General features: G+C 30.7%; 2 protein-coding genes across 4 annotated transcripts in view; both read right to left on the bottom strand.

The window, feature by feature from the left end:
- LOC122403024 overlaps positions 1–16,702 on the bottom strand; it is a 67,296-nt gene extending 50,594 nt beyond the window's left edge. For both annotated transcript variants that reach the window (XM_043406301.1, XM_043406300.1), the window contains exon 1: positions 15,842–16,702. The gene's annotated coding sequence lies outside the window, so the exon portion shown is untranslated. The remainder of the gene's footprint in view (positions 1–15,841) is intronic.
- Positions 16,703–17,875: 1,173 nt separating this feature from the next.
- LOC122403044 (THAP domain-containing protein 1-like) lies at positions 17,876–19,454 on the bottom strand. Of its 2 annotated transcripts, XM_043406326.1 has the most exons (6): positions 19,185–19,454; positions 18,844–19,055; positions 18,691–18,765; positions 18,488–18,604; positions 18,100–18,358; positions 17,876–17,954 (listed from the first exon to the last, which is right to left on the bottom strand). In XM_043406326.1, exons 1-5 carry the CDS (start codon positions 19,241–19,243, stop codon positions 18,144–18,146), a joined length of 678 nt encoding a protein of 225 aa, XP_043262261.1. In that variant the 5' UTR covers positions 19,244–19,454; the 3' UTR covers positions 17,876–17,954; positions 18,100–18,143. The 2 variants fall into 2 exon arrangements, with proteins under 2 accessions (XP_043262261.1, XP_043262260.1); XM_043406325.1 differs by having other exon boundaries at positions 17,883–18,358.
- Between the last annotated feature and the right edge of the window lie 6,470 nt (positions 19,455–25,924).

Genomic DNA, 25,924 nt, shown 5'->3' with positions numbered 1-25,924 from the left:
AAACTGTTAAAATTGAAATTAAAATTCTTAAAAATCCCATTAAAATCATTAACGACTGATTTAGTTAAATTTATCAATGTCAGTATTTTTGAACTGTAATTTGAAAATACTTTTTTTCCAATTCCTTTACCTACTAAATAACTCAACACACGCCTCACACTTTGGTTAAGCTGGACAATTTACACTGTTAACATTGAAATTAAAATTCTTAAAAATCCCATTAAAATGATTAACGACTGATTTAGTTAAATTTATCAATGTCAGTGTTTCTAAACTGTAATTTGAAAAGACTTTTTTTCCAATTTCTTCACCTAGTAAATAACTTAGCACACGCCTCACACTTTTGTTAAGCTGGACAATATAAACTATTAACCTTTTGCCATACAATAAGGTGTCTGACTCATTACAAGGTCTTGATGTCAAGTTTCACATTCATGAAGTTGTGAAAAATGTGTTGATTTTAATATACTTGGGAAAAATTTTAAAGGGGGATTCTAGAGTCCAAAATAAGACGAAAATCAAGAATACCAATTTTTTAATTGAGGCTTCGTTAAAAAGTTATTAACGTTTAAAGTTGCGTCTGTGAGACGGGAACCGTGCGCGTTGCACACTTTAACTTTAAATGTTAATAACTTTTTAACGAAGCCTCCACCAACAAATTAGTATTCATGATTTTCGTCTTATTTTGGCCTCTAGAATTTCCCATTAAAATTTTAATATTAATAATTCACCCATCATTTTATGAATTTAAACAAATCTGTCGACCTAGATAGTTTCAGTTACTTCTTAAAAAATTAATATGCACGAGTTCAGTATGATTTTAATAAGATAATTAAAGAGTAAATATTATTTAATTTGCATTATAATACCACACGTGTTTAACAAGAATTTTTAACGTAAATCCTCCTTTCTTCGAAAAAATCTACCTCAGATCCTAAGAACTCAGGAAGATTTATGCCCTTTTGATTTTTGGTAAAATAATTCAGCCACCAGTGAATGTTTTTGGAATTAAAAATTTTAATGAAAGATTCTAGAGGCCAAAATAAGACGAAAATCAAGAATACCAATTTTTTAATTGAGGCTTCGTTAAAAAGTTATTAACGTTTAAAGTTGCGCCTGTGAGACGGGAATCGTGCACGCTGCATGCGCGGAGGTTTAAACGTTAATAACTTTTTAACGAAGCCTCCATCAACAAATTGGTATTCTTCATTTTCGTCTTATTTTGGCCTCAAGAATCCCCCATTAAAATTTGTCCCAAGTATATTAAAATCAACACATTTTTACATTCAAGTTTTAAATTTGAAAAATAATTTGTAATTAAATAGTACGTCAAGGGGTTAAAATTAAAATAAAAAATTCTTAAATTGAATTATCTATTTTCTATTTTTCTATTTTTTCTATTTATCTAAAATTCTTAAATTGAATTTTCCATTTTTCTATTTTTTTATTTTTTCTATTTATCTAAAATTGAATTTTCTCTTTTTGTTTGTGACTCCTTGGGAGATTCCATTTACACACAAATCTAAACCAAATTAAATAGTATACGTTTGAAAAATAATTTCTAATTAAATAGTACGTCAAAGAGTTAAAATTAAAATTAAAATTCTTAAATTGAATTATCTATTTTCTATTTTTCTATTTTTCCTATTTATCTAAAATTCTTAAATTGAATTTTCCATTTTTCTATTTTTTTATTTTTTCTATTTATCTAAAATTGAATTTTCTATTTTTGTTTGTGACTCCTTGACAGATTCCATTTACACACAAATCTAAACCAAATTAAATAGTATACGTTTGAAAAATAATTTCTAATTAAATAGTACGTCAAGGGGTTAAAATTAAAATAAAAAATTCTTAAATTGAATTATCTATTTTCTATTTTTCTATTTTTCCTATTTATCTAAAATTCTTAAATTGAATTTTCCATTTTTCTATTTTTTTATTTTTTCTATTTATCTAAAAATGAATTTTCTATTTTTGTTTGTGACTCCTTGAGAGATTCCATTTACACACAAATCTGAACCAAATTAAATAGTATACGTTTGAAAAATAATTTCTAATTAAATAGTACGTCAAGGAGTTAAAATTGAAATTAAAATTCTTAAATTGAATTATCTATTTTCTATTTTTCTATTTTTTCTATTTATCTAAAATTCTTAAATTGAATTTTCCATTTTTCTATTTTTTTATTTTTTCTATTTATCTAAAATTGAATTTTCTCTTTTTGTTTGCGACTTCTTGAGAGATTCCATTTACACACAAATCTAAACCAAATTAAATAGTATACGTTTGAAAAATAATTTCTAATTAAATAGTACGTCAAGGAGTTAAAATTGAAATTAAAATTCTTAAATTGAATTATCTATTTTCTATTTTTCTATTTTTTCTATTTATCTAAAATTCTTAAATTGAATTTTCCATTTTTCTATTTTTTTATTTTTTCTATTTATCAAAAATTGAATTTTCTATTTTTGTTTGTGACTCCTTGGGAGATTCCATTTACACACAACTCTAAACCAAATTAAATAGTATACGTTTGAAAAATAATTTCTAATTAAATAGTACGTCAAGGAGTTAAAATTGAAATTAAAATTCTTAAATTGAATTATCTATTTTCTATTTTTCTATTTTTTCTATTTATCTAAAATTCTTAAATTGAATTTTCCATTTTTCTATTTTTTTATTTTTTCTATTTATCTAAAAATGAATTTTCTATTTTTGTTTGTGACTCCTTGAGAGATTCCATTTACACACAAATCTGAACCAAATTAAATAGTATACGTTTGAAAAATAATTTCTAATTAAATAGTACGTCAAGGGGTTAAAATTGAAATTAAAATTCTTAAATTGAATTATCTATTTTCTATTTTTCTATTTTTTCTATTTATCTAAAATTCTTAAATTGAATTTTCCATTTTTCTATTTTTTTATTTTTTCTATTTATCTAAAATTGAATTTTCTCTTTTTGTTTGTGACTCCTTGGGAGATTCCATTTACACACAAATCTAAACCAAATTAAATAGTATACGTTTGAAAAATAATTTCTAATTAAATAGTACGTCAAGGAGTTAAAATTGAAATTAAAATTCTTAAATTGAATTATCTATTTTCTATTTTTCTATTTTTTCTATTTATCTAAAATTCTTAAATTGAATTTTCCATTTTTCTATTTTTTTATTTTTTCTATTTATCTAAAAATGAATTTTCTATTTTTGTTTGTGACTCCTTGAGAGATTCCATTTACACACAAATCTGAACCAAATTAAATAGTATACGTTTGAAAAATAATTTCTAATTAAATAGTACGTCAAGGGGTTAAAATTGAAATTAAAATTCTTAAATTGAATTTTCCATTTTTCTATTTTTTTATTTTTTCTATTTATCTAAAATTGAATTTTCTCTTTTTGTTTGTGACTCCTTGGGAGATTCCATTTACACACAAATCTAAACCAAATTAAATAGTATACGTTTGAAAAATAATTTCTAATTAAATAGTACGTCAAGGAAAAATTGAAATTAAAATTCTTAAATTGAATGTTCTATCCCTATTGTGTTTGTGATATTTTTCACCAAGTTTCCAAGAAACTAAAATTTCCTCAAAATGAATCGGTAAAGTTTCCAAGTTAGTTTCGTTGGATCTTCGGAATGGAAAAGGTCGTAAGCCATATGTTCCCCAGTCGCAAACACTTGTTGTCCGTTGTAAAGTTTCGCGAGAATCTAATTATGATAATCATACGTACGAATCAACGAATCATCTTTTATTAATTTTCTGTGCCGAATTCTTCGTTTTTTATCCGCGTTACATCACAATGGTTGTAAAACGCGAATCTTCTCGCAAGAATAAGTGGAAACTGTGCAGAAGACGAGTCCGTTTTTAGAACGAGACAGCAAACTGTTTCGCGTGAATTGTCTATTTTTTTTTACGCAACTCGAGCGTTCGTTAATCGTCTTTTTTTTCCTCCGCGATCGTATATTGCACGAAGCTTTTCACAAAGAAAATGGCTACCAGTAGGCGAGCGCAGTTCGTTGCGATAAAATATCGCTTCTATGACGGACAATGTTCTACGGCTGTTATGGAAATCTTTATCGTTGCTTATTTTTCGTTATTTTAAGACTGGCAATCGGCCAATCCTTCCCGTTTGCCATTATGCCCCTTCAAAGACAGACGCGGTATAAAACTGTTCTACTTTTGCGTTAACGTTCTCAGATATGTCTTACTTGCAGAAATTTCCTCTGGCTATAAATAAATTTAATACTTTATCTATCCTTCCATAGTTAAATTTAATAATAATTACTCGAGAGAAATTAACGTTACATCCGGGTGTTCCACAAGGTTCACATTTGAGACCTTTTATATTTATAATATACAGGGTGTTCGGTCAACCTTGGGAAAAATTTTAATGGGAGATTCTAGAGACCAAAATAAGACGAAAATCAAGAATACCAATTTGTTGATGGAGTATTCGTTAAAAAGTTATTAATGTTTAAAGTTCCGCCCGTACTGAATTTTTTTCTCGAAAATGCGCAAGATTTCGGGGGTATGTCTATTCACCAAAAATGATTGTAATTGACCCCCGCTACCGAAAATAATTTTTTCAAAGCGATTTGAAATTTTTTTTTTTCCGTCGAAAAATTTCACACATTTCGAATTTTTTTCTCGAAAATAAGTTGGATTTCGAGGATATGTGTAATGACCAAAGGTAATTGTAATTGACCCACGCAATCGAAAATAATTTTTTCAGTATGATTTGAAATTTTTCAATTTCGTCTAAAAATTTCTGTACCTACTCGAATTTTTTTCTCGAAAGTGGATAGAATTTCGGAGGTATGTGTGTTCACCAAAAATGATTATAATTGACCCTCGAAATCAAAAATAATTTTTCCAGAGCGACATTAAAATTTTTTTTTTTTTCGTCGAAAAATTTAGGCACCTACCTATATTTTTCTTAAAAATGACTTTTTGTTTTTTAGTAATTTTGTGTTACGCCCTGTAGAAAAGTTGTCTAATACTTTTTTGTAGGTACCTATGAGTTTTACTTTAGAAAAAAGTTTCATGGAAATATATTCACTATTGTAGGAGTTATAGTTGTTTCAAAATTGGTCTATTTTTATGGGGTTTTCCTCATTTTGTGAGATCAAGGATCAACTATCGATTATTTTTGGATTTTCTACATATTCTTCACTAAAATACGCGTCGTTTGCATTTTGAAAAATTAAAATCGTCCAAACCGTTCAAAAGTTAGGAAGTTTTAAAGATTTGCATTTCCGAGGTACATTTCTGGCCATACATTATATTTTCGTTCAGGAATTTTTTTCTCGAAAGTGTGCCGGATTTCGTGGTTATGTGTATTCACCAAAAATGATTGCAATCGACCCCTGCAACTAAAAGTAATTTTTTTAGAACGATTTGGAACACGTGAAATTACAGTGGAATCATTCATTCATGATCAGACGTTATATTTTCGGTAACGAATTTTTTTCTCGAAACTGGGTAGAATTTCGAGTGTATGTCTATTCGCCAAACAAGATTGTAATTAACCCTTATAGCCAAAAATAATTTATTTATAATGATTTGAAATTTTTTAATTTCATCAACGAAATTTGTCCACTTACTCAATTTTTTTCTCGAAAATTGTTAGGATTTCGGGGGTATGTCTATTTACCAAAAATGATTGCAATCGACCTCTGGAACTAAAAGTAATTTTTTTAGAATGATTTGAAACACGTGAAATTTCAGGGGAATCATTCATTCATGAACAGACATTATATTTTTGGTAACGAATTTTTTTCTCGAAACTGGGTAGGATTTCGGAGGTATGTGTATTCACCAAAAATAATTGCAATCGACCCCGGTAACCAAAAATAATTTTTTCAGAAAAATTTGAAATTTTGTAATTTAATTTTTTAATAACTTTTTAACGAAGCCTTTGTCTAGAAATTTATATTCTTGATTTTCGTCTTAGTTTAGCCTCTAGAATCTCCCATTAAAATTTTTCCCAGGATTGGCCAAACACCCTGCATAAATACAATGATTAATTATACAATTTTTGTACACACTAAAACTGATATGATCGAACAATCATTACAAAGTCTAAAATTATTAAACATATTGGAAATAAATTTATTTTGTTAAAACTTTATAAGCCATAACGTTTGATTAAAATCCTTAAAAAAAATTGTAGCTCCTTCCATATCACATCTTTCGTTCTAAAGTGTTCGTTCCAGTTAATAAATGAATAATAAATATAATTAATATTTTTTCATTAAATTGTTCTACGAGATAAATTATACGATGACCATGTCTCGTAAGTCGTATTAACAATTATTTCCAGAATCATTCGTTGCAAAAAGTCACGCAACACAGTTTGGTGATTTCCATAGAGTATCTCCGGTCTTTTAAACGGTGAGATCAGAATCGATAAATTTTCAAGCAACGATTGATTCGCTGGTAATCACGCGTGTTTGCGTGGCCGTGTAATTTCGTCTGTATGAATATTCGTGCCGCGCAGAGGGTGAATGTGGGTCATGCGAATAACCTTTCCAACTGACGGCAATCGTCGCGGTCCTTCAAAATCGATTCCACTCCTGTTAAGGAATCTGAGTTTGAAATCGAGGATCATCGTGCTTCGTGGCCAGAGTATTCTTTAAAAGTTGGTAAATATTTATCATTCCACCTTTCATAGTAACTTGTTCGTCTCGAAACTTGCAACCCTCCAATTCCCATTAAACTTTGCATTTAACAGTTTTGCATTAAACAGTGGTAAATGGCAGTGTTTCTCAATTCAGAGTATTCTTTACGGTTGGTAAATATTTATTATTGAACAGTAAATTACGAGCTTCGAAACTTGCAACCATCCACTTTTTATTAAACTTTTCAATTAACAGTTTTGCATTAAACAGTGGTAAATGGCAGTGTTTCTCAATTCAGAGTATTCTTTGCAGGTCGTAAATATTTATTATCGAATAGTAAATTGCGAGCTTCGAAACTTGCAACCCTCTACTTTCTATTAAACTTTGCATTTAACAGTTTTGCATTAAACAGTGGTAAATGGCAGTGTTTCTCAATTCAGAGTATTCTTTACAGTTAGTAAATATGTATTATTGAACAGTAAATTACGAGCTTCGAAACTTGCAACCATCCACTTTTTATTAAACTTTTCAATTAACAGTTTTGCATTAAACAGTGGTAAATAGCAGTGTTTCTCAATTCAGAGTATTCTTTACAGTTGGTAAATATGTATTATTGAACAGTAAATTACGAGCTTCGAAACTTGCAACCATCCACTTTTTATTAAACTTTTCAATTAACAGTTTTGCATTAAACAGTGGTAAATAGCAGTGTTTCTCAATTCAGAGTATTCTTTACAGTTGGTAAATATGTATTATCGAATAGTAAATTGCGAGCTTCGAAACTTGCAACCCTCTACTTTCTATTAAACTTTGCATTTAACAGTTTTGCATTAAACAGTGGTAAATGGCAGTGTTTCTCAATTCAGAGTATTCTTTACAGGTCGTAAATATTTATTATCGAATAGTAAATTGCGAGCTTCGAAACTTACAACCCTCCACTTTCTACTAAACTTTTCAATTAACAGTTTTGCATTAAACAGTGGTAAATGGCAGTGTTTCTCAATTCAGAGTATTCTTTACAGTTGGTAAATATGTATTATTGAATAGTAAATTGCGAGCTTCGAAACTTGCAACCATCCACTTTTTATTAAACTTTGCATTTAACAGTTTTGCATTAAACAGTGGTAAATGGCAGTGTTTCTCAAATCAGAGTATTCTTTACAGTTGGTAAATATGTATTATTGAACAATAAATTACGAGCTTCGAAACTTGCAACCCTCCACTTTCTATTAAACTTTGCATTTAACAGTTTTGCATTAAACAGTGGTAAATGGCAGTGTTTCTCAATTCAGAGTATTCTTTACAGGTCGTAAATATTTATTATCGAATAGTAAATTGCGAGCTTCGAAACTTACAACCCTCCACTTTCTACTAAACTTTTCAATTAACAGTTTTGCATTAAACAGTGGTAAATGGCAGTGTTTCTCAATTCAGAGTATTCTTTACGGTTGGTAAATATTTATTATTGAACAGTAAATTACGAGCTTCGAAACTTGCAACCATCCACTTTTTATTAAACTTTGCATTTAACAGTTTTGCATTAAACAGTGGTAAATGGCAGTGTTTCTCAAATCAGAGTATTCTTTACAGTTGGTAAATATGTATTATTGAACAATAAATTACGAGCTTCGAAACTTGCAACCCTCCACTTTCTATTAAACTTTGCATTTAACAGTTTTGCATTAAACAGTGGTAAATGGCAGTGTTTCTCAATTCAAAGTATTCTTTACAGTTGGTAAATATTTATTATTGAACTGTAAATTACGAGCTACGAAACTTGCAACCCTCCACTTCCCATTAAACTTTGCATTTAACAGTTTTGCATTAAACAGTGGTAAATGGCAGTGTTTCTCAATTCAGAGTATTCTTTACTGTTGGTAAATATTTATTATTGAACAGTAAATTACGAGCTTCGAAACTTGCAACCATCCACTTTTTATTAAACTTTTCAATTAACAGTTTTGCATCAAACAGTGGTAAATGGCAGTGTTTCTCAATTCAGAGTATTCTTTACAGTTGCTAAGTATTTATTATTGAATAGTAAATTGCTCGTATCGAAACTTGCAACTCTCCACTTCCCATTAAACTTTGCATTTAACAGTTTTGCATTAAACAGTGGTAAATGGCAGTGTTTCTCAATTCAGAGTATTCTTTACAGTTGGTAAATATGTATTATTGAACAGTAAATTGCGAGCTTCGAAACTTACAACCCTCCACTTTCTACTAAACTTTTCAATTAACAGTTTTGCATTAAACAGTGGTATATGGCAGTGTTTCTCAATTCAGAGTATTCTTTACGGTTGGTAAATATTTATTATTGAACAGTAAATTACGAGCTTCGAAACTTGCAACCATCCACTTTTTATTAAACTTTTCAATTAACAGTTTTGCATCAAACAGTGGTAAATGGCAGTGTTTCTCAATTCAGAGTATTCTTTACAGGTCGTAAATATTTATTATCGAATAGTAAATTGCGAGCTTCGAAACTTGCAACCCTCTACTTTCTATTAAACTTTGCATTTAACAGTTTTGCATTAAACAGTGGTAAATGGCAGTGTTTCTCAATTCAGAGTATTCTTTACAGTTGGTAAATATGTATTATTGAACAGTAAATTACGAGCTTCGAAACTTGCAACCATCCACTTTTTATTAAACTTTTCAATTAACAGTTTTGCATCAAACAGTGGTAAATGGCAGTGTTTCTCAATTCAGAGTATTCTTTACAGGTCGTAAATATTTATTATCGAATAGTAAATTGCGAGCTTCGAAACTTGCAACCCTCTACTTTCTATTAAACTTTGCATTTAACAGTTTTGCATTAAACAGTGGTAAATGGCAGTGTTTCTCAATTCAGAGTATTCTTTACAGGTCGTAAATATTTATTATCGAATAGTAAATTGCGAGCTTCGAAACTTACAACCCTCCACTTTCTACTAAACTTTTCAATTAACAGTTTTGCATTAAACAGTGGTAAATGGCAGTGTTTCTCAATTCAGAGTATTCTTTACAGTTGGTAAATATGTATTATTGAATAGTAAATTGCTAACTTCGAAACTTGCAACACTCCACTTCCCATTAAACTTTGCATTTAACAGTTTTGCATTAAACAGTGGTAAATGGCAGTGTTTCTCAATTCAGAGTATTCTTTACAGTTAGTAAATATGTATTATTGAACAATAAATTACGAGCTTCGAAACTTGCAACTCTGTAATTTCCATTAAACTTTGCATTTAACAGTTTTGCATTAAACAGTGGTAAATGTCAGTGTTTCTCAATTCGGAGTATTCTTTACAGTTGGTAAATATGTATTATTGAATAAAAAATTGCGAGCTTCGAAACTTGCAACTCTGTAATTTCCATTAAAAATTGCATTTAACAGTTTTTTATCAAACCACAGTAAATGGTGGTATTTTCGAATTTAACGTTTCAAAAATTCGAAATCTGAATTTTGTTAAAAATACACTCGCCATCCAAGATTCATCGCGATCAATATTTAGATGCAAGAAGAAACGCGTATGTTTGCCAAACGCTTCAATTTCGACACCGTTTTGCTCCGGTAAGCGCTTGATTTGCACGCCTAATCGTCAATTATCCTGCCTCTTATTCGCTTTCATAGAGTCTCCCACGCGGCTCTTGGTCCTCGATTAATCATTCTTCTCGCGATTCGAAATGCACTCTTCTATCGATCACAACATTCAACTCGAAGCTATCAACAATTTACGCGTAAGAAAATTCATTTTCTATCTTGTATAGAAAGATCCACTATAATGCAATTTTTTTAGACGATCCACAGATTGTTTAAGGGGTTAAAGCGTTTTTTTGCGATGTTTTTTTTTAGGTGGAAAATAGTATAATAATATTCAAGAATGTTATTAACCATGTCGATAAGTGTTAAAATAAAAATATTTATTCGAAAATAGTGGAAAATGACGCTGGAGCCACCCTCGCGAGGCGCAAATGCTCGCCAATCACACAAAAATTAATGTTTCAAAAATCCCCTGCGTATTTCACTATCTATATTCGTCTAGATTAAGAGAAAATTTCTTGTTTTTCTCGAGATACAAATTTGCGTCAGTTACACAGCGCCTCAAATTCAACGCGCCTCGCGAGAGTGGCTCCAGTGTCGATATTTTGCACTATTTTTGAATAAACATTTCTTTTTTAACACTTAACCACATGGTTAACTCTTTAACGTTCATGCCCGAGTCTGACTGCTTTGAAAACAATATTTTTTCAATCCAACGGTTTAAGGGATGATAATATTTGTTTTCCTTCAAATTATACGTTAGATACAACATTGTAATTAACAAAAACCGTATTTTTAGAAACAAATCCAATAAAGAAAACTGATCATTGTTTGTTAACCCGAAAAATAGGAACATTAAGGGGTTAATAACATTCTTGAATATTATTATCTTCATAATTTTCCATGCATCCAAAAAAAATCACAAAAAAAACGCTTTAGTTTAGGTTTTTACAATGGTCTTACTTTAATGGCCTCACGTATCACACGAAAACCGTTTTCCGTCGCCATTGTTATTGTAGACCAAATTGAGATACACGAAGATGCTAGGAATTGTAAATGTAACCTCAAAAAACGTAATAAGTTGAATGACAGTGGCCAACGTCTGCTGGATCGCAAAGTCACGTATACGTGACAGCGGCCATTGAAGAGTTAGAGCGTATCGAGGGACGAGATTGTAGTAAATACCAAACCGGAAGAATTTAATTCGTCACTTGGCCTGTCGATTGTTTTTGCGCAGTCGCTCGATCGGTATACACAAGAGTAACCTGTTGCAAGAACTCGTAGAGTGAGAGGGAAGCTGTGATACGCGAATGTCGTTCTCCATGTATACATACATACATACATACGTATACGAACGCTCACTCGAAATAGCTTACTGGACCACAACAAGACCAGATGGACAAGCTACACTCTTCAGAAATTGTTCCTTCAGTTGGGGAGCAAACGATGCATATGTATTAAATGATAACACTATATTTGAGATATTCTGTACGTTTCAAAGTTATAATCTAGGTCTGACCTAGACCAATAAGCTACATTCTTCAAAAGTTATTACTAGACTGCGGATCTTTATGCAAATTCACATTTTTATTAATAGAATTAATGAAATCAGAGCTTTCTAGAGCTCTGTCTCAATCCCTAAATATAATAATTCGTATCTTACTTTAAGTATTTCTTATATTTTTGCATATTAAATGCAGTCTGTAGTTTTTTGAGGATTAAAATTTCCCAGAACTGCATAAACATCCGCAGTCTAGTTATTACTAATCCAGGCCTAATGCTGATCAATAAGCTACGCTCTTCAGAAATTGTTTCTTTTGTTGGGGAGCAAACGATGCATACTTATTAAATAATAACACTATACTTGAGATATTCTGTACGTTTCAAAGTTTTAATCTAGATCTGACCTAGACCAGTAAGCTACATTCTTCAAAAATTATTACTAATCCAGACCTAACCCTGACCAATAAGCTACACTCTTCAGAAATTGTTCCTTTAGTTACGGAGCAAATGATGCATACGTATTAAATAATAACATTATATTTAAGATATTCCGTACACTTGAAAATCCTAATCCAGACCTAACCCAGACCAATACGCTACATTCTTCAAAAATTATTACTTGGGGAGCAAATGATGCATACGTATTAAATGATAACACTATATTTGAGATATTCTGTACGTTTCAAAGTTTTAATCTAGATCTGACCTAGACCAATAAGCTACATTCTTCAAAAATTATTACTAATCCAGGCCTAACCCTGACCAATAAGCTACACTCTTCAGAAATTATTACTAATCCAGACCTAACCCAGACCAATACTCTACATTCTTCAAAAATTACTACTTGGGGAGCAAATGATGCATACGTATTAAATGATAACACTATATTTGAGATATTCTGTACATTTCAAAGTCCTAATTTAGATCTGAACTAGACCAGTAAGCTACATTCTTCAAAAATTATTACTAATCCAGACCTAACCCTGACCAATAAGCTACACTCTTCAGAAATTACTCCTTTGCTTGGGGAGCAAGCGATGTATACTGTTAGGGAATAATCTTCCTATAAGTTGGCAACGGTGTGTATGTATGTATGGATGCACGTATGGTAAAAGAGTAGATGAGGTAGAGGAGCTGAAAGAGGCGTAAAACGTAGAAGTAATGTAGAAGTAAAAGTGGTAAAAGAGTATTAACACTTTGACTGCCACGTCACCCATACATGGGTGACAGGATTTATCATTATGATGTTAGGAAAATTAATTCTCAAGTTAAGGTGTTGAGAAAAATAAATTTGGATAAACATTGTCAATTATAACAAGATTACGAAAATAAATACCAAAACAAATTTTAGGTTATGTAGCTTACAATGGTACAAAATCAAAATTTTACTTTTGCAAAATATTATACGGTTTTGGTCTGGCAGTGAACGTGTTAAAAGAATCCAACCTAGAAGAAGAATGTTACTTGAAATTGTTTATTTGTTAACCACGTTTATTGAATTTAATAAGGTATTACTTATGTTAAAAGTAATATTGGAATCTGAAATTTATTAGAACCACGTGCTAGCGCAACACATACTAATAATAGCATTATACTCGGGATATTCTGTAAATTTAACATTTCTTTGCATTTAAATCCTGATTATTCGAAGCTTGGCGAAACGTTGGAATGTTGAGTGCGAGCTGAACGCTATAACAGTGATTTGTTTACGTTTGAGACTCGTCTCTGGCCGAGTAAACGCGTAACGTCGCCTAACAGCGAGCTCGAACGCGTTAAAATTGCTATTGCGTCGCAATATTCAAAGTATTCCTTTCATTAGAAACATTCAATTCGTACTATTTCCAACGTCATTTATTATTATTTTTCATTAACGGGAATAAACCCTTAATAGAAAAGATGTGATATCTAACAAACTACAAATGTGGATTTTACATAGTCAAACACTATAATTTATAAAATTATAAAATATCAAAGTGTTAAAATTCATTTATTTTAAATGTTTTAAGGATCCCCAGGAATCAAGTGTCGGTCACCGGTGACCACCATGTCAGGAAACAAATTCATTTATTTTAAATGTTTTAAGAATCCTCAGGCATCATGTGCCGGTCACCGGTGACCACCATGTCAGTAAACAAATTTATTTATTTTAAATGTTTTAAGGATCCCCAGGCATGAAGTGTCGGTCACCGGTGACCACCATGTCAGGAAACAAATTCATTTATTTTAAATGTTTTAAGAATCCTCAGGCATCATGTGCCGGTCACCGGTGACCACCATGTCAGTAAACGTTTCCATCGAAGGTGGAAAGGTGAAAGGGGAGACTGACGACGTACTGCGTCGCAGGAGCCAACCATAGTTGAACAGAGTATCGCTTCTACCGAGACTGATCCAACAATGCTTTTTATCCCCCATAGGTACAACACTTTTACCCACCATAAACCGCTTCTACACGCGTAATTAAACATTAATAAAACCGATTTAAATCTCGAATGCACAGTTACGAGGGACCCAAACATCAAACGACTTTTGCTATGTAAACAAACGAATACTTTCGGTCGGTTTATCGCGTTCGAATGTTTCCAGAAAATATCGAACTGTTGCGTCGATTGTTTACCACCATTTCTGCAAATGTAAACACGATTTCAAGTCAGAGATTACTGGAAAAGCGAGGTAACGTGTAACCCCAGAAAGAAAATTGCGAAACAAATTTAAACAAAACAATTTTAACTATAATTATAATTATAGTTATAATATATCAAAGTATAATCTAAGATAATGTATTATGAAACAAATTTGAACAAAACAATTTTAACTATTATTATAATTATAACTACAATTTTAACTATAATTATAATTATAACTACAATTTTAACTATAATTATACTTATAACTACAATTTTAACTATAATTGTAATTACAACTATAATTTTAACTATTATTATTATTCAAGTATAATCCAAGAAAAAGAATTATGAAATAAATTTGAACAAAACAATTTTAACTATAATTAGTTATAATATATTTAAGTATAATCCAAGAAAAAGAATTATGAAACTTTGACCAAAACAATTTTAACTATAATTATAATTATAACTATAATTTTAACTATAATTGTTATCCAAGTATAATCGAAGAAAAAGAATTCTGAAACAAATTTAAACAAAGCAATTTTAACTATAATTATAATTCTAACTATAATTGTTATCCAAGTATAATCGAAGAAAAAGAATTCTGAAACAAATTTGAACAAAGCAATTTTAACTATAATTATCGAAGTTCAATCCAAGAAAAGGATTTATGAAACTTTGACCAAAACAATTTGAACTACAATTATAATTCTAACTATAATTTTAACTATAATTATATTTTAACTAAAATTATTATCCAAATATAATCCAAGAAAAAGAATTCTGAAACAAATTTGACCAAAACAATTGTAACTACAATTATAATTACAACTATAATTCTAACTATAATTATATTTTAACTAAAATTATTATCCAAATATAATCCAAGAAAAAGAATTCTGAAACAAATTTGACCAAAACAATTGTAACTACAATTATAATTATAACTACAATTTTAAGTATAATTATATTTTAACTAAAATTATTATCCAAGTAGAATCCAAGAAAAAGAATTCTGAAGCAAATTTGAACAAAACAATTATAATTATAGTTAAAATTGTTTTGTTCAAATTTGTTCCATAATTCTTTTTCTCGAATTATACGTTAACTCGTTTTTCCAAGTGACCTCTAACTCAAAATCGTGTTTATATTTGCGGAAATGGTGGTAAAAAATCGACGCAACAATTTGATATTTCCCGACAAATTTTCTACTATAATTATAATTATAGTTAAAATTCTATCAACCGATATACTTATTCCTTTCTCAACAATTTTAAAATGGTTTGAAGCCTATCAAACAGCACCATTAAACAAGACCACCATGGCAGTCAACAACAAGGAACGAACGGAACGAAATTACACTCTCAAATGTATATCACCGGAGCAGATATATTGAAAATAATTCGGGCGTTAACAGGTTGATCGCAGTGTTTGGAGCGTAAAACGACCGGTATTGCATAATCCCTTCCGTCTATATTTATCTATATTCAACTCTATATTTTATGAACGTACGATCTATGTCTATATTTAACGAAACGAGTGAATTCCGACTTACCTGATTCTTCGTCGAGGTACGGACTAGTCAGAAATGGTTAACCACCGGCGTCGACGGTTCACGCCATGGGAGTCCCTCGTCGAGATACTTGGCACTCGCGATCTATAAACACCGACCGGGGGAACCGATATTTCCTCCTTTCTCGGTCGAAGCCTATTTCCAGACTAACCGGTCCACCGGATCGTTACATTTTCGCGGGCGAAAACGGTCCTCCGGCGATCCTTCCGCGCGTGTAGCGTCCTCCCTTTATTTGGATCCGTGCGTCGGGTGAGTTTGCCCGGGCCGTACCGGACGCGTTACGGTGGCCGCTCTATTCCCTTTGTGTCTCTCTATCGGTACGCCGTGGACGTGGACGTGGACGGGGACGTGGACACGCACACTCCAACACGGAAGCTCGTCGACGAGTAAAAGCCCGAGCGCAGCGGCGACCGAGCCAGGACGCGCCTTTCGCAACCACCGCGCAAGCTCAGACTATTGCGCGAGGAACCCGGTCTCCGTAGCCGTAAGGGTCGTCTCCGCTCGGCCAAGTTCGGACGCCAATGGTGAACGCGACTCGTCAACCGTAAGTGGGGAGGAGCGCCCAGAGCTCTCTATCTTTACATGCATCTAACACAGTCCAAGGAAGACTATACGGTTCTGCGTAACGTTTTTCCAAGAACTATGGAAACTCGACCGTCTTCGGTCATCCTCGGCCCAAGCTGCCGATTCAAACGCCGGGGATTGATTAATTCGGAAGGGCAACTAACGGCGGAGCCAAATGCTTCGTATCATGCTCCAAATGTTATTCTGCAAATTATGGTCTTGGTCATCTTGATTGTAAATCGCTAGTGAGCACCCTCGACCAATGGACACGCTCGGGTAAAAACGGCTCCCTGTAGCTGATCTTCCATGTTATAATGTCAAACGATAATTGGATCTAGGAACCATAAAACAAGGAGTTGTGGTTAAAAGTTTCGTACCTGAGCTTCGAAATATATCTTACTATAAAAGTCCAAAGATTGGTAAATCCCATCCACCAGTTAATCCTAGCAAAAGCAAAAGAATAAATATCTTTAAGATTCGGGATATCAATCATTCGACTTAAAAATATTCCAACGTCCAAATATTTAAATAGCTGTAGCCATGTATTTACCGTACACGGTTGGTTTTATAAATGTACTATTGCGTTGCAACAGGTGGTATGACGGATGCGCAGATCGTGATGTATCTTGTTTCCTTGCGCACGAGGGACGTTTTCATAGAGCCTTGCGCATGTTATTAGGTTGTTGCACGTGAAATAACTGTATCTCCGATCTAACAAACTTCATCTTATGTAAAATTCAAATTGAGACCTGGTCTATTTGTTCTAAAATTTGAAAATTAACACAACTTATCATTTACTGATGCTAATGAGATAAGCAGAGGTTAAAGTATTTACTGAATCTATATGTTTTAATCCTTCCAACAAATCTTTTAAAAATGTTCTGTTGAATGTTTTATTCATCGTGTGACGATTCCAAGGCCGCCATTTTTTAGAACAGACTACGCGCGCCATCTCGAGTACTGTTTCTAGTCTTGGACGTTCTTCTTAACCTATTGACTGTAAATTTAGAGCGCCTTGCCCTGAGAGCCAAGATTTTATTTTAAACATGAAATTTTCCAAAATAATACTAAGTCATAAATTTAGTATTGAAATGGCATTTACAGTAATTTTTATTGAAAAAAAAAAAACACTACATCTTGTAGTTGGCAGTCAATGGATTAATCGATAGAACCACCCACTGGATAAACGAAAAATTCTATATAAATATTATATAAAATCTAAAAATGAAATTTTACACATACTTTTATCTCAGCATTAAGATTTGAACATTCATGGCTTCCGAATAAGAAGAATTCAATTTAAAATATTTAATTTATATAATTTCTTATTCGGATGGTTGGCGATTAACGTACAAGTCTGGACCTATAAATTCAACATTTATATTTTTTACAAATATTAAAAGTATGTACAAAATATTACATGTGTATGTAAAACGAAATTTACAAGATATCCACAGAATAATACACAAACATCGCCGTAACCTAAATTTAAGATCGCAGTTCGGTGATGTAACTTCAAGCGAGGCTGCATCTACAAAACAATAATCATAGATTGTACAACCGTCAAACGCAGACAGATTCGTAGCATTGATCTAGAGGTTAAAGTCAATTAAAAGAGAAGAAACGAATAAGACAAAAAAGATCCTATTCCTGTGAAACAATTGTACATTACATACATATAATATGCATAGAACATCATTCCGTTAAACTCCTCACTGATTCAGAATAAAGAACTATCGATATGCCCAGATAATTTCGTTTCTAATTTTTTTAATACGTCCCTCAACGAAGAAACGGTTTTCTGTAGACGTTTCACTTTTTGTTTTAAAACTTTATTGGATTTGCACGTATTATGCAGCGTTTCGTGTATAAAACGTATTTTCCTTTTGTAAGTCTGAGGCGTTTGACTATAGTTATGATCGCTCCTGATTATGTCTGTAAAATATGTGTATTTGTAATCTTACCGTTCGCTGTACTTACCATCCCAGTCTATATATATTCTAGAAAATCTATCGATTTCAAAATGATACAATCTTATTAGGTAAATGAGAAAAAGATATATACTTTCTGTACGATTATGAATTGTGTGAGATTCGCTGTTCGTTTCAATAGCAGATCCACCTTTGCACCGATGTGTGATATCGTCTTCGCTCATCGTTTCTGGTATATGTATTTGGAAACCTTTAAATTTTAAGATCGTAACAATTATCGAATAAAAAATTTCAGGAAGACGTTATAAACGCCGAGTACAATTTGAGTATATATACTTTCTGTAGGGTTATGGAAGTCGTAAGATTCCACGATTACTTCGGACGAAGATGCTGCTTCGATAACATTTTCATCTACAAGAGCCAAACGTAAAAGGTAATTAACATTATATTCGTCATATTTTAGTATAATTAAAACTGTCAACACGTTACCTGATAAAGGTTCATCTACGCCAGATGTACAGTTTTCTTCCATGAACAGAGTCGGCAAGCTACCTTTTTTCAGCCTAACATGATTGAATTTTTGTTCCAAACACTTTGGCGCAAAGTGTCTCGAACACAGTACAGAGCCAGCCTTAGGCATGTAATCTTTCCTGCCGATGTTTGCAAGCCACTGATGCAACTCGTTCGAATCTTTTGGAAACCTAAATAACAACTTTCGATTTTAAAACATAACCTGTACAAGACTACACGTCGATGATAACCTTCCTACTACAAACTCGATATAAATGGTTTAATCGATACTCGATGTAAATGGTTTGATCGATACTTACTTGTGAAGCGATACTCCTTGTACAGGCTTTTCCCTTTTACAAATTTCACACCTAACCATATCTCTGTCGTTCGCGAGGCAACAAATCACAAGAGTATCTTAAATCACTCTGTTTCGTTGCACCGAGCTTACAACGCGTGGATTCTGTGATACATGACTTGTTCCAAAATAATATAACGAAAAAATTCAAAGTCCAAACAAATTGTTTTTAACGAACTCCGAACCATTTTGACACACTTTGACGGAGAGAGTCATTAATGCTTACTGACTGCGCAACACAGATGCGCAGAACCACCAATCCGCCACACTGCCATTAGTCGTCTCAATTTCGATATATTTCGATATGTTTTCGAGTTATTTTTAAACAATTTTCTACAACGGTCAAATAAAAACAGATACGAAACCTGTTTTTAATATTTAAAAGTACAATTTTGTTATATGTATCAGCAAAAATTGCGTCATATCTAGAAACACTAAAATTGTTAATAATAACAACCCTGTAGACTTTTCTACGTTTGCCAGCTTTATCGATTTCAATAGTTCAATCGACCACTGGTTTTTAAATCGTATGCCGGTTGACGCAAGTCGTATTTTATCTGTTTCGAGAGCGAGAAGGAAAGACTCACATTCGCGCTCTCTCTTCGATTCCCGAAGTTACCCGAAGCTCTCCGACTCACGTACGCGTGGCTGCGCAGTAGGGTGTGTAAGTGGAGGGGCAGTGGACAGCTGGACAGCAGTGTGACGGGAACAGCCGTTTGGTACGTTGTGGATGTACGTCGACAGTTGTTGATTCCGTCGCCCTATTCACACATGAATGCTTTAGACGAAATAATAATTGCAATTAACATTTACATGACAAATTATAAATTGTTGAAAACAATAGGAATGAAAATATGAACAATGCAACAAAATTTTTAATATTTTGATAAATCAAATTGCTTGAATATTTACCAACTAGTCTTCTGCTATGGTTAAATAGCTAGTCCCTTGGCAATATTTAAGGATACTTTTCGTACAGATTTTCTTCGTAATTAAATAGTTATTAGCAAGTATATATTTACGACGTTATTAAAATTATTTTCCACATTAATTTATGCGTTATAATTTTTTTATACAACTACAAATCACATCCAAACGTATCAGCGACTACTGGCTGTGTATTTTATGCGATGCTTTCAGGGTTCACGCATGCAAGGTGTGTTACTATAAAAAGTATGTGAACCGTGCAAGGGCTAGGCACTGGCACACCCACGATAAGCAAAATCTAAACCAAACGATTCGGTTAAATTCCATTATATTATATTATCGATTTCTGTAGAGAATCGGTTCTTACAGATTTTTTAAATGTATTCTGACCATGTATTATTTGTAGTCTACTGCGTATTAGTTGAACAATTCAATTAAAATAAAAAATAGATAAAATTTAGCGGAAAATCAAATTCTATTATAATAGAAAATCTATTAAAATTTATCGTTGCTTATATTTGATTAATAAAAATGTTTACATTTTAATTTCCATTTTCTAAATATATTCTGACCATTTATTATTTGTATTCTACTATGTATTAGTTGAAAAATTCAATTAAAATAAGAAATAGATAAAATTTAGAAGAAAATCAAATTCTATTATAATAGATAATCTATTCAAATTTGTTGTTGCCTATATTTGATTAATAAAAATGTTTAAATTTTAATTTCCATATTTTGAATATATTCTGACCATCTATTATTTGTATTCTACTATGTATTAGTTGAAAAATTCAATTAAAATAAGAAATAGATAAAATTTAGAAGAAAATCAAATTTTATTCTAATAGAAAATCTATTAAAATTTATCGTTGCCTATATTTGATTAATAAAATTGTCTAAATTTTAATTTCCATTTTTCAAATATATTCTCACCATTTGCACTCTACTCTGTGTTAGTTGAACAATTAAATTAAAATAAAAAATAGATCAAATTCATCAGAAAATCAAATTCTATTCTAATAAAAAATCTATTCAAATTTAAACATTTTTATTAATCAAACATAGCCATAGATATTTATATGCATATTTTTTTATATATTTTTTTTTATGTGTGTATGGTAGTTACATGTATTATTTAGTCTAGAGTGCGATTTGTTTTCCTGGAATAGTAAACGTACCATTGGATAGAACGTCTGGAAATAATTTTTTCCTGCAAATACATCGGTAGGTACAGGATTGGACTAATGCAAGGACTCGTCGACGAGATCAATAAGCACCGTAAGCGGACCCTTCTTCGCAAGGCTTTTATGCTTTCTTATAAGCAGCCTTCCACACCGACTATAGTATACATTCGTTCTATCCGTCCTTATACAGGGTGTTCGTCCACCTCTGAGAAAAATTTCAATGGGAGATTCTAGAAGCCAAAATAAAACGAAAATCAAGAATACCAATTTATTGATGGAGGCTTCGTTAAAAAGTTATTAACAATTAAATTCAAAAATTACAAATCGTTCTGGAAAAATTATTTTCGGTTGCGGGGGTCAATTACAATTATTTTTGATCATTACACATACCCTTGAAATCCTACGCACTTTTTTGACAAAAATTCGAGAAGGTGTGAAATTTTCCAACGGAAAAAAAAATTTCAAATCGTTTTGGAAAAATTATTTTCGGTTGCGGGGGTCAATTACAATCATTTTCGGTCATTACACATACCCTCGAAATCCTACGCACTTTCGAGAAAAAAATTCCTTACCAAAAATCTAATTAAGTGCCTAAATTTTTCGACGCAAAAAAATATTTCAAATCTTTCTGGAAAAATTATTTTCGGTTGTGGGGGTCAATTACAAGCATTTTTGGTGAATAGACATACTCTGAATTCCTACCCATTTTCGAGAAAAAAAATTCTTTACCAAAAATCTATTGTGAGACCAGAAAAATCCCCTAAAACTAGTCCAATTTTCAAACGGCCATAACTCTTGCAATAATAAAGGTAGCTTATTGAAATTTTCTTCTGAAACAGAGCCCATGAGTACCTACAAAAGAGTATTAAACAACTTTTCTATAGAGGGTCAAACAAATTTATTAAAAATGAAAAACAAATTAAGAAAAATCAACAGGGGGTAGTCCCCTTTTCCAGCGAAAAAAAAAATTTCAAATCTTTCTGGAAAAATTATTTTCGGTCGCGGGGGTTAATTACAATCATTTTTGGTGAATAGACATACCCCCGAAATTTTGCGCATTTTCGAGAAAAAAATTCAGTACGGGCGGAACTTTAAACGTTAATAACTTTTTAACGAAGCCTCCATCAACAAATTGATATTCTTGATTTTCGTCTTATTTTGGCCTCTAGAATCCCCCATTAAAATTTTTCCCAGGGGTGAACACCCTGTCCAGGTGTTTTCTTTAGCAAGGGTTGCTTCTGTACACACACAAGCTGTAACTGTAAATATTTTAATTCTAAATTAAAGTTTATTTAAAAAATTTAACCTCTTCAGGGACTATTTATTATTGACAGTATTATAAAAAAAAAAAAAAACTTAACGTCCACATATGTGGCCAAGGGCGTGAAGAGGTTAGGTATCATTTTGTATTTAGAACAAATTTATGTTCATTCTCGAATGAAAAGTACACAAATGAACAATGAACAATTACTTTCAACATCGATCGATCGTTAGTATTGTTCTTTGCAACGATCTTTCTAGCTTCAATTTTTCATTCGAAACAGTTCGAAATGTTTTAGGCGTTCAAGCATTTAAATTTTAGACTGGAATCTGGTTCGAAATTTATTAAAAGTATTACATGTAAATGAAAATATTGGCTCCAGTTAAAAAAAAAAAATGGAAACTAAATATTTTCTAAAATCTAAACTAGGATCACTTTTGCCAGTGTTTTATATCTGACCAGGTTTTACTAGATCCACAATTTTAGCAGTCCATTGCCGGAAACCAAACGTAAACAACACTAAGCAGACTTAAACGTGTTTTATATTGAATATTTTTCAGCAGGATTTGATTCCAACGAATAAGAAACGTTGTAGTTTTGGAACGAGTTTCAATAATTTGCACTTTGATACTATTATCTAGTTAGAGATACATACTACTTTGACTTGTTTTATGAACTTGTGGATACGATGCAGATAACTATTTGTTATTGGTAAGTATCCAAAGAGTTTTGTGTTCGAATTAGACTGTTTTATACAATAGAGATTCGAAACATAAACAAAAGAAAAATATAATCAACTTGTTGTAACAAATCAATCTTTTTAAAAAAAATTTAATTTATCTATGGATTCTGAAAATCTAAAAACTAAATAATAAGATATTTCCAATAACGAAGTAACTAAAAAAATAAAGATTCGAAGCATAAACAACAAAAGGAATATAATCAACTTGTAACAACTTAATCTTTGTTAAAAAAAACTATAATTTTTCTATGGATTTTGAGAATTCTTAATTCAGAGATTTTTAAATAAATAACTAAAAAATTAGAGATTTGAAGCATAAACAACAAAAGAAATATAATCAACTTGTTGTAATAAATCAATCTCTTTAAAAACAATTATAAATTATCTATGGATTCTGAGAGTCGATTTTAAATAAATAACTAAAAAATTAAAGATTCGAAGCATAAACAAAAGAAAAATATAATCGATTTGTAACAAATCAATCTCTTTAAAAAAAATTTAATTTATCTATGGATTCTGAGGGTCGATTTTAAATAAATAACTAAACAATTAGAGATTCGAAGCATAAACAACAAAAGAAATATAATCAACTTGTTGTAACAAATGAATCTCTTTGAAAAAAATTATAATTTATCTATGAATTCTGAAAATCTAAAAACTAAATAATAAAATATTTCCAATAACGAAGTAACTAAAAAAATAAAGATTCGAAGCATAAACAACAAAAGGAATATAATCAACTTGTAACAACTTAATCTTTGTTAAAAAGAACTATAATTTTTCTATGGATTTTGAGAATTCTTAATTCAGAGATTTTTAAATTAATAACTAAAAAATTAGAGATTTGAAGCATAAACAACAAAAGAAATATAATCAACTTGTTGTAACAAATGAATCTCTTTAAAAAAAATTATAAATTATCTATGGATTCTGAGAGTCGATTTTAAATAAATAACTAAAAAATTAAAGATTCGAAGCATAAACAAAAGAAAAATATAATCGATTTGTAACAAATCAATCTCTTTAAAAAAAATTTAATTTATCTATGGATTCTGAGGGTCGATTTTAAATAAATAACTAAACAATTAGAGATTCGAAGCATAAATAGCAAAAGCAATATAATCAACTTGTTGTAACAAATGAATCTCTTTGAAAAAAATTATAATTCATCTATGGATTCTGAAAATCAAAAAACTAAATAATAAAATATTTCCAATAACGAAGTAACTAAAAAAATAAAGATTCGAAGCATAAACAACAAAAGGAATATAATCAACTTGTAACAACTTAATCTTTGTTAAAAAGAACTATAATTTTTCTATGGATTTTGAGAATTCTTAATTCAGAGATTTTTAAATTAATAACTAAAAAATTAGAGATTTGAAGCATAAACAACAAAAGAAATATAATCAACTTGTTGTAATAAATCAATCTCTTTAAAAACAATTATAATTTATCTATGAATTCTGAAAATCAAAAAACTAAATAATAAAATATTTCCAATAACGAAGTAACTAAAAAAATAAAGATTCGAAGCATAAACAACAAAAGGAATATAATCAACTTGTAACAACTTAATCTTTGTTAAAAAGAACTATAATTTTTCTATGGATTTTGAGAATTCTTAATTCAGAGATTTTTAAATAAATAACTAAAAAATTAGAGATTTGAAGCATAAACAACAAACGGAATATAATCAACTTGTTGTAACAAATGAATCTCTTTAAAAACAATTATAAATTATCTATGGATTCTGAGAGTCGATTTTAAATAAATAACTAAAAAATTAAAGATTCGAAGCATAAACAAAAGAAAAATATAATCGATTTGTAACAAATCAATCTCTTTAAAAAAAATTTAATTTATCTATGGATTCTGAGGGTCGATTTTAAATAAATAACTAAACAATTAGAGATTCGAAGCATAAATAGCAAAAGCAATATAATCAACTTGTTGTAACAAATGAATCTCTTTGAAAAAAATTATAATTCATCTATGGATTCTGAAAATCTAGAAACTAAATAATAAAATATTTCCAATAACGAAGTAACTAAAAAATAAAGATTCGAAGCATAAACAACAAAAGGAATATAATCAACTTGTAACAACTTAATCTTTGTTAAAAAGAACTATAATTTTTCTATGGATTTTGAGAATTCTTAATTCAGAGATTTTTAAATTAATAACTAAAAAATTAGAGATTTGAAGCATAAACAACAAAAGAAATATAATCAACTTGTTGTAACAAATGAATCTCTTTAAAAAAAATTATAAATTATCTATGGATTCTGAGAGTCGATTTTAAATAAATAACTAAAAAATTAAAGATTCGAAGCATAAACAAAAGAAAAATATAATCGATTTGTAACAAATCAATCTCTTTAAAAAAAATTTAATTTATCTATGGATTCTGAGGGTCGATTTTAAATAAATAACTAAACAATTAGAGATTCGAAGCATAAATAGCAAAAGCAATATAATCAACTTGTTGTAACAAATGAATCTCTTTGAAAAAAATTATAATTCATCTATGGATTCTGAAAATCAAAAAACTAAATAATAAAATATTTCCAATAACGAAGTAA

The sequence above is a fragment of the Colletes gigas genome, unplaced genomic scaffold (genome assembly GCF_013123115.1).
Source record: "Colletes gigas isolate AHSC1104 unplaced genomic scaffold, ASM1312311v1 Colletes_gigas_Sc00043, whole genome shotgun sequence".
In the NCBI taxonomy this organism is placed as follows: Eukaryota; Metazoa; Arthropoda; class Insecta; order Hymenoptera; family Colletidae; genus Colletes; species Colletes gigas.
This window is presented reverse-complemented; position numbering and strand designations above follow the sequence as displayed.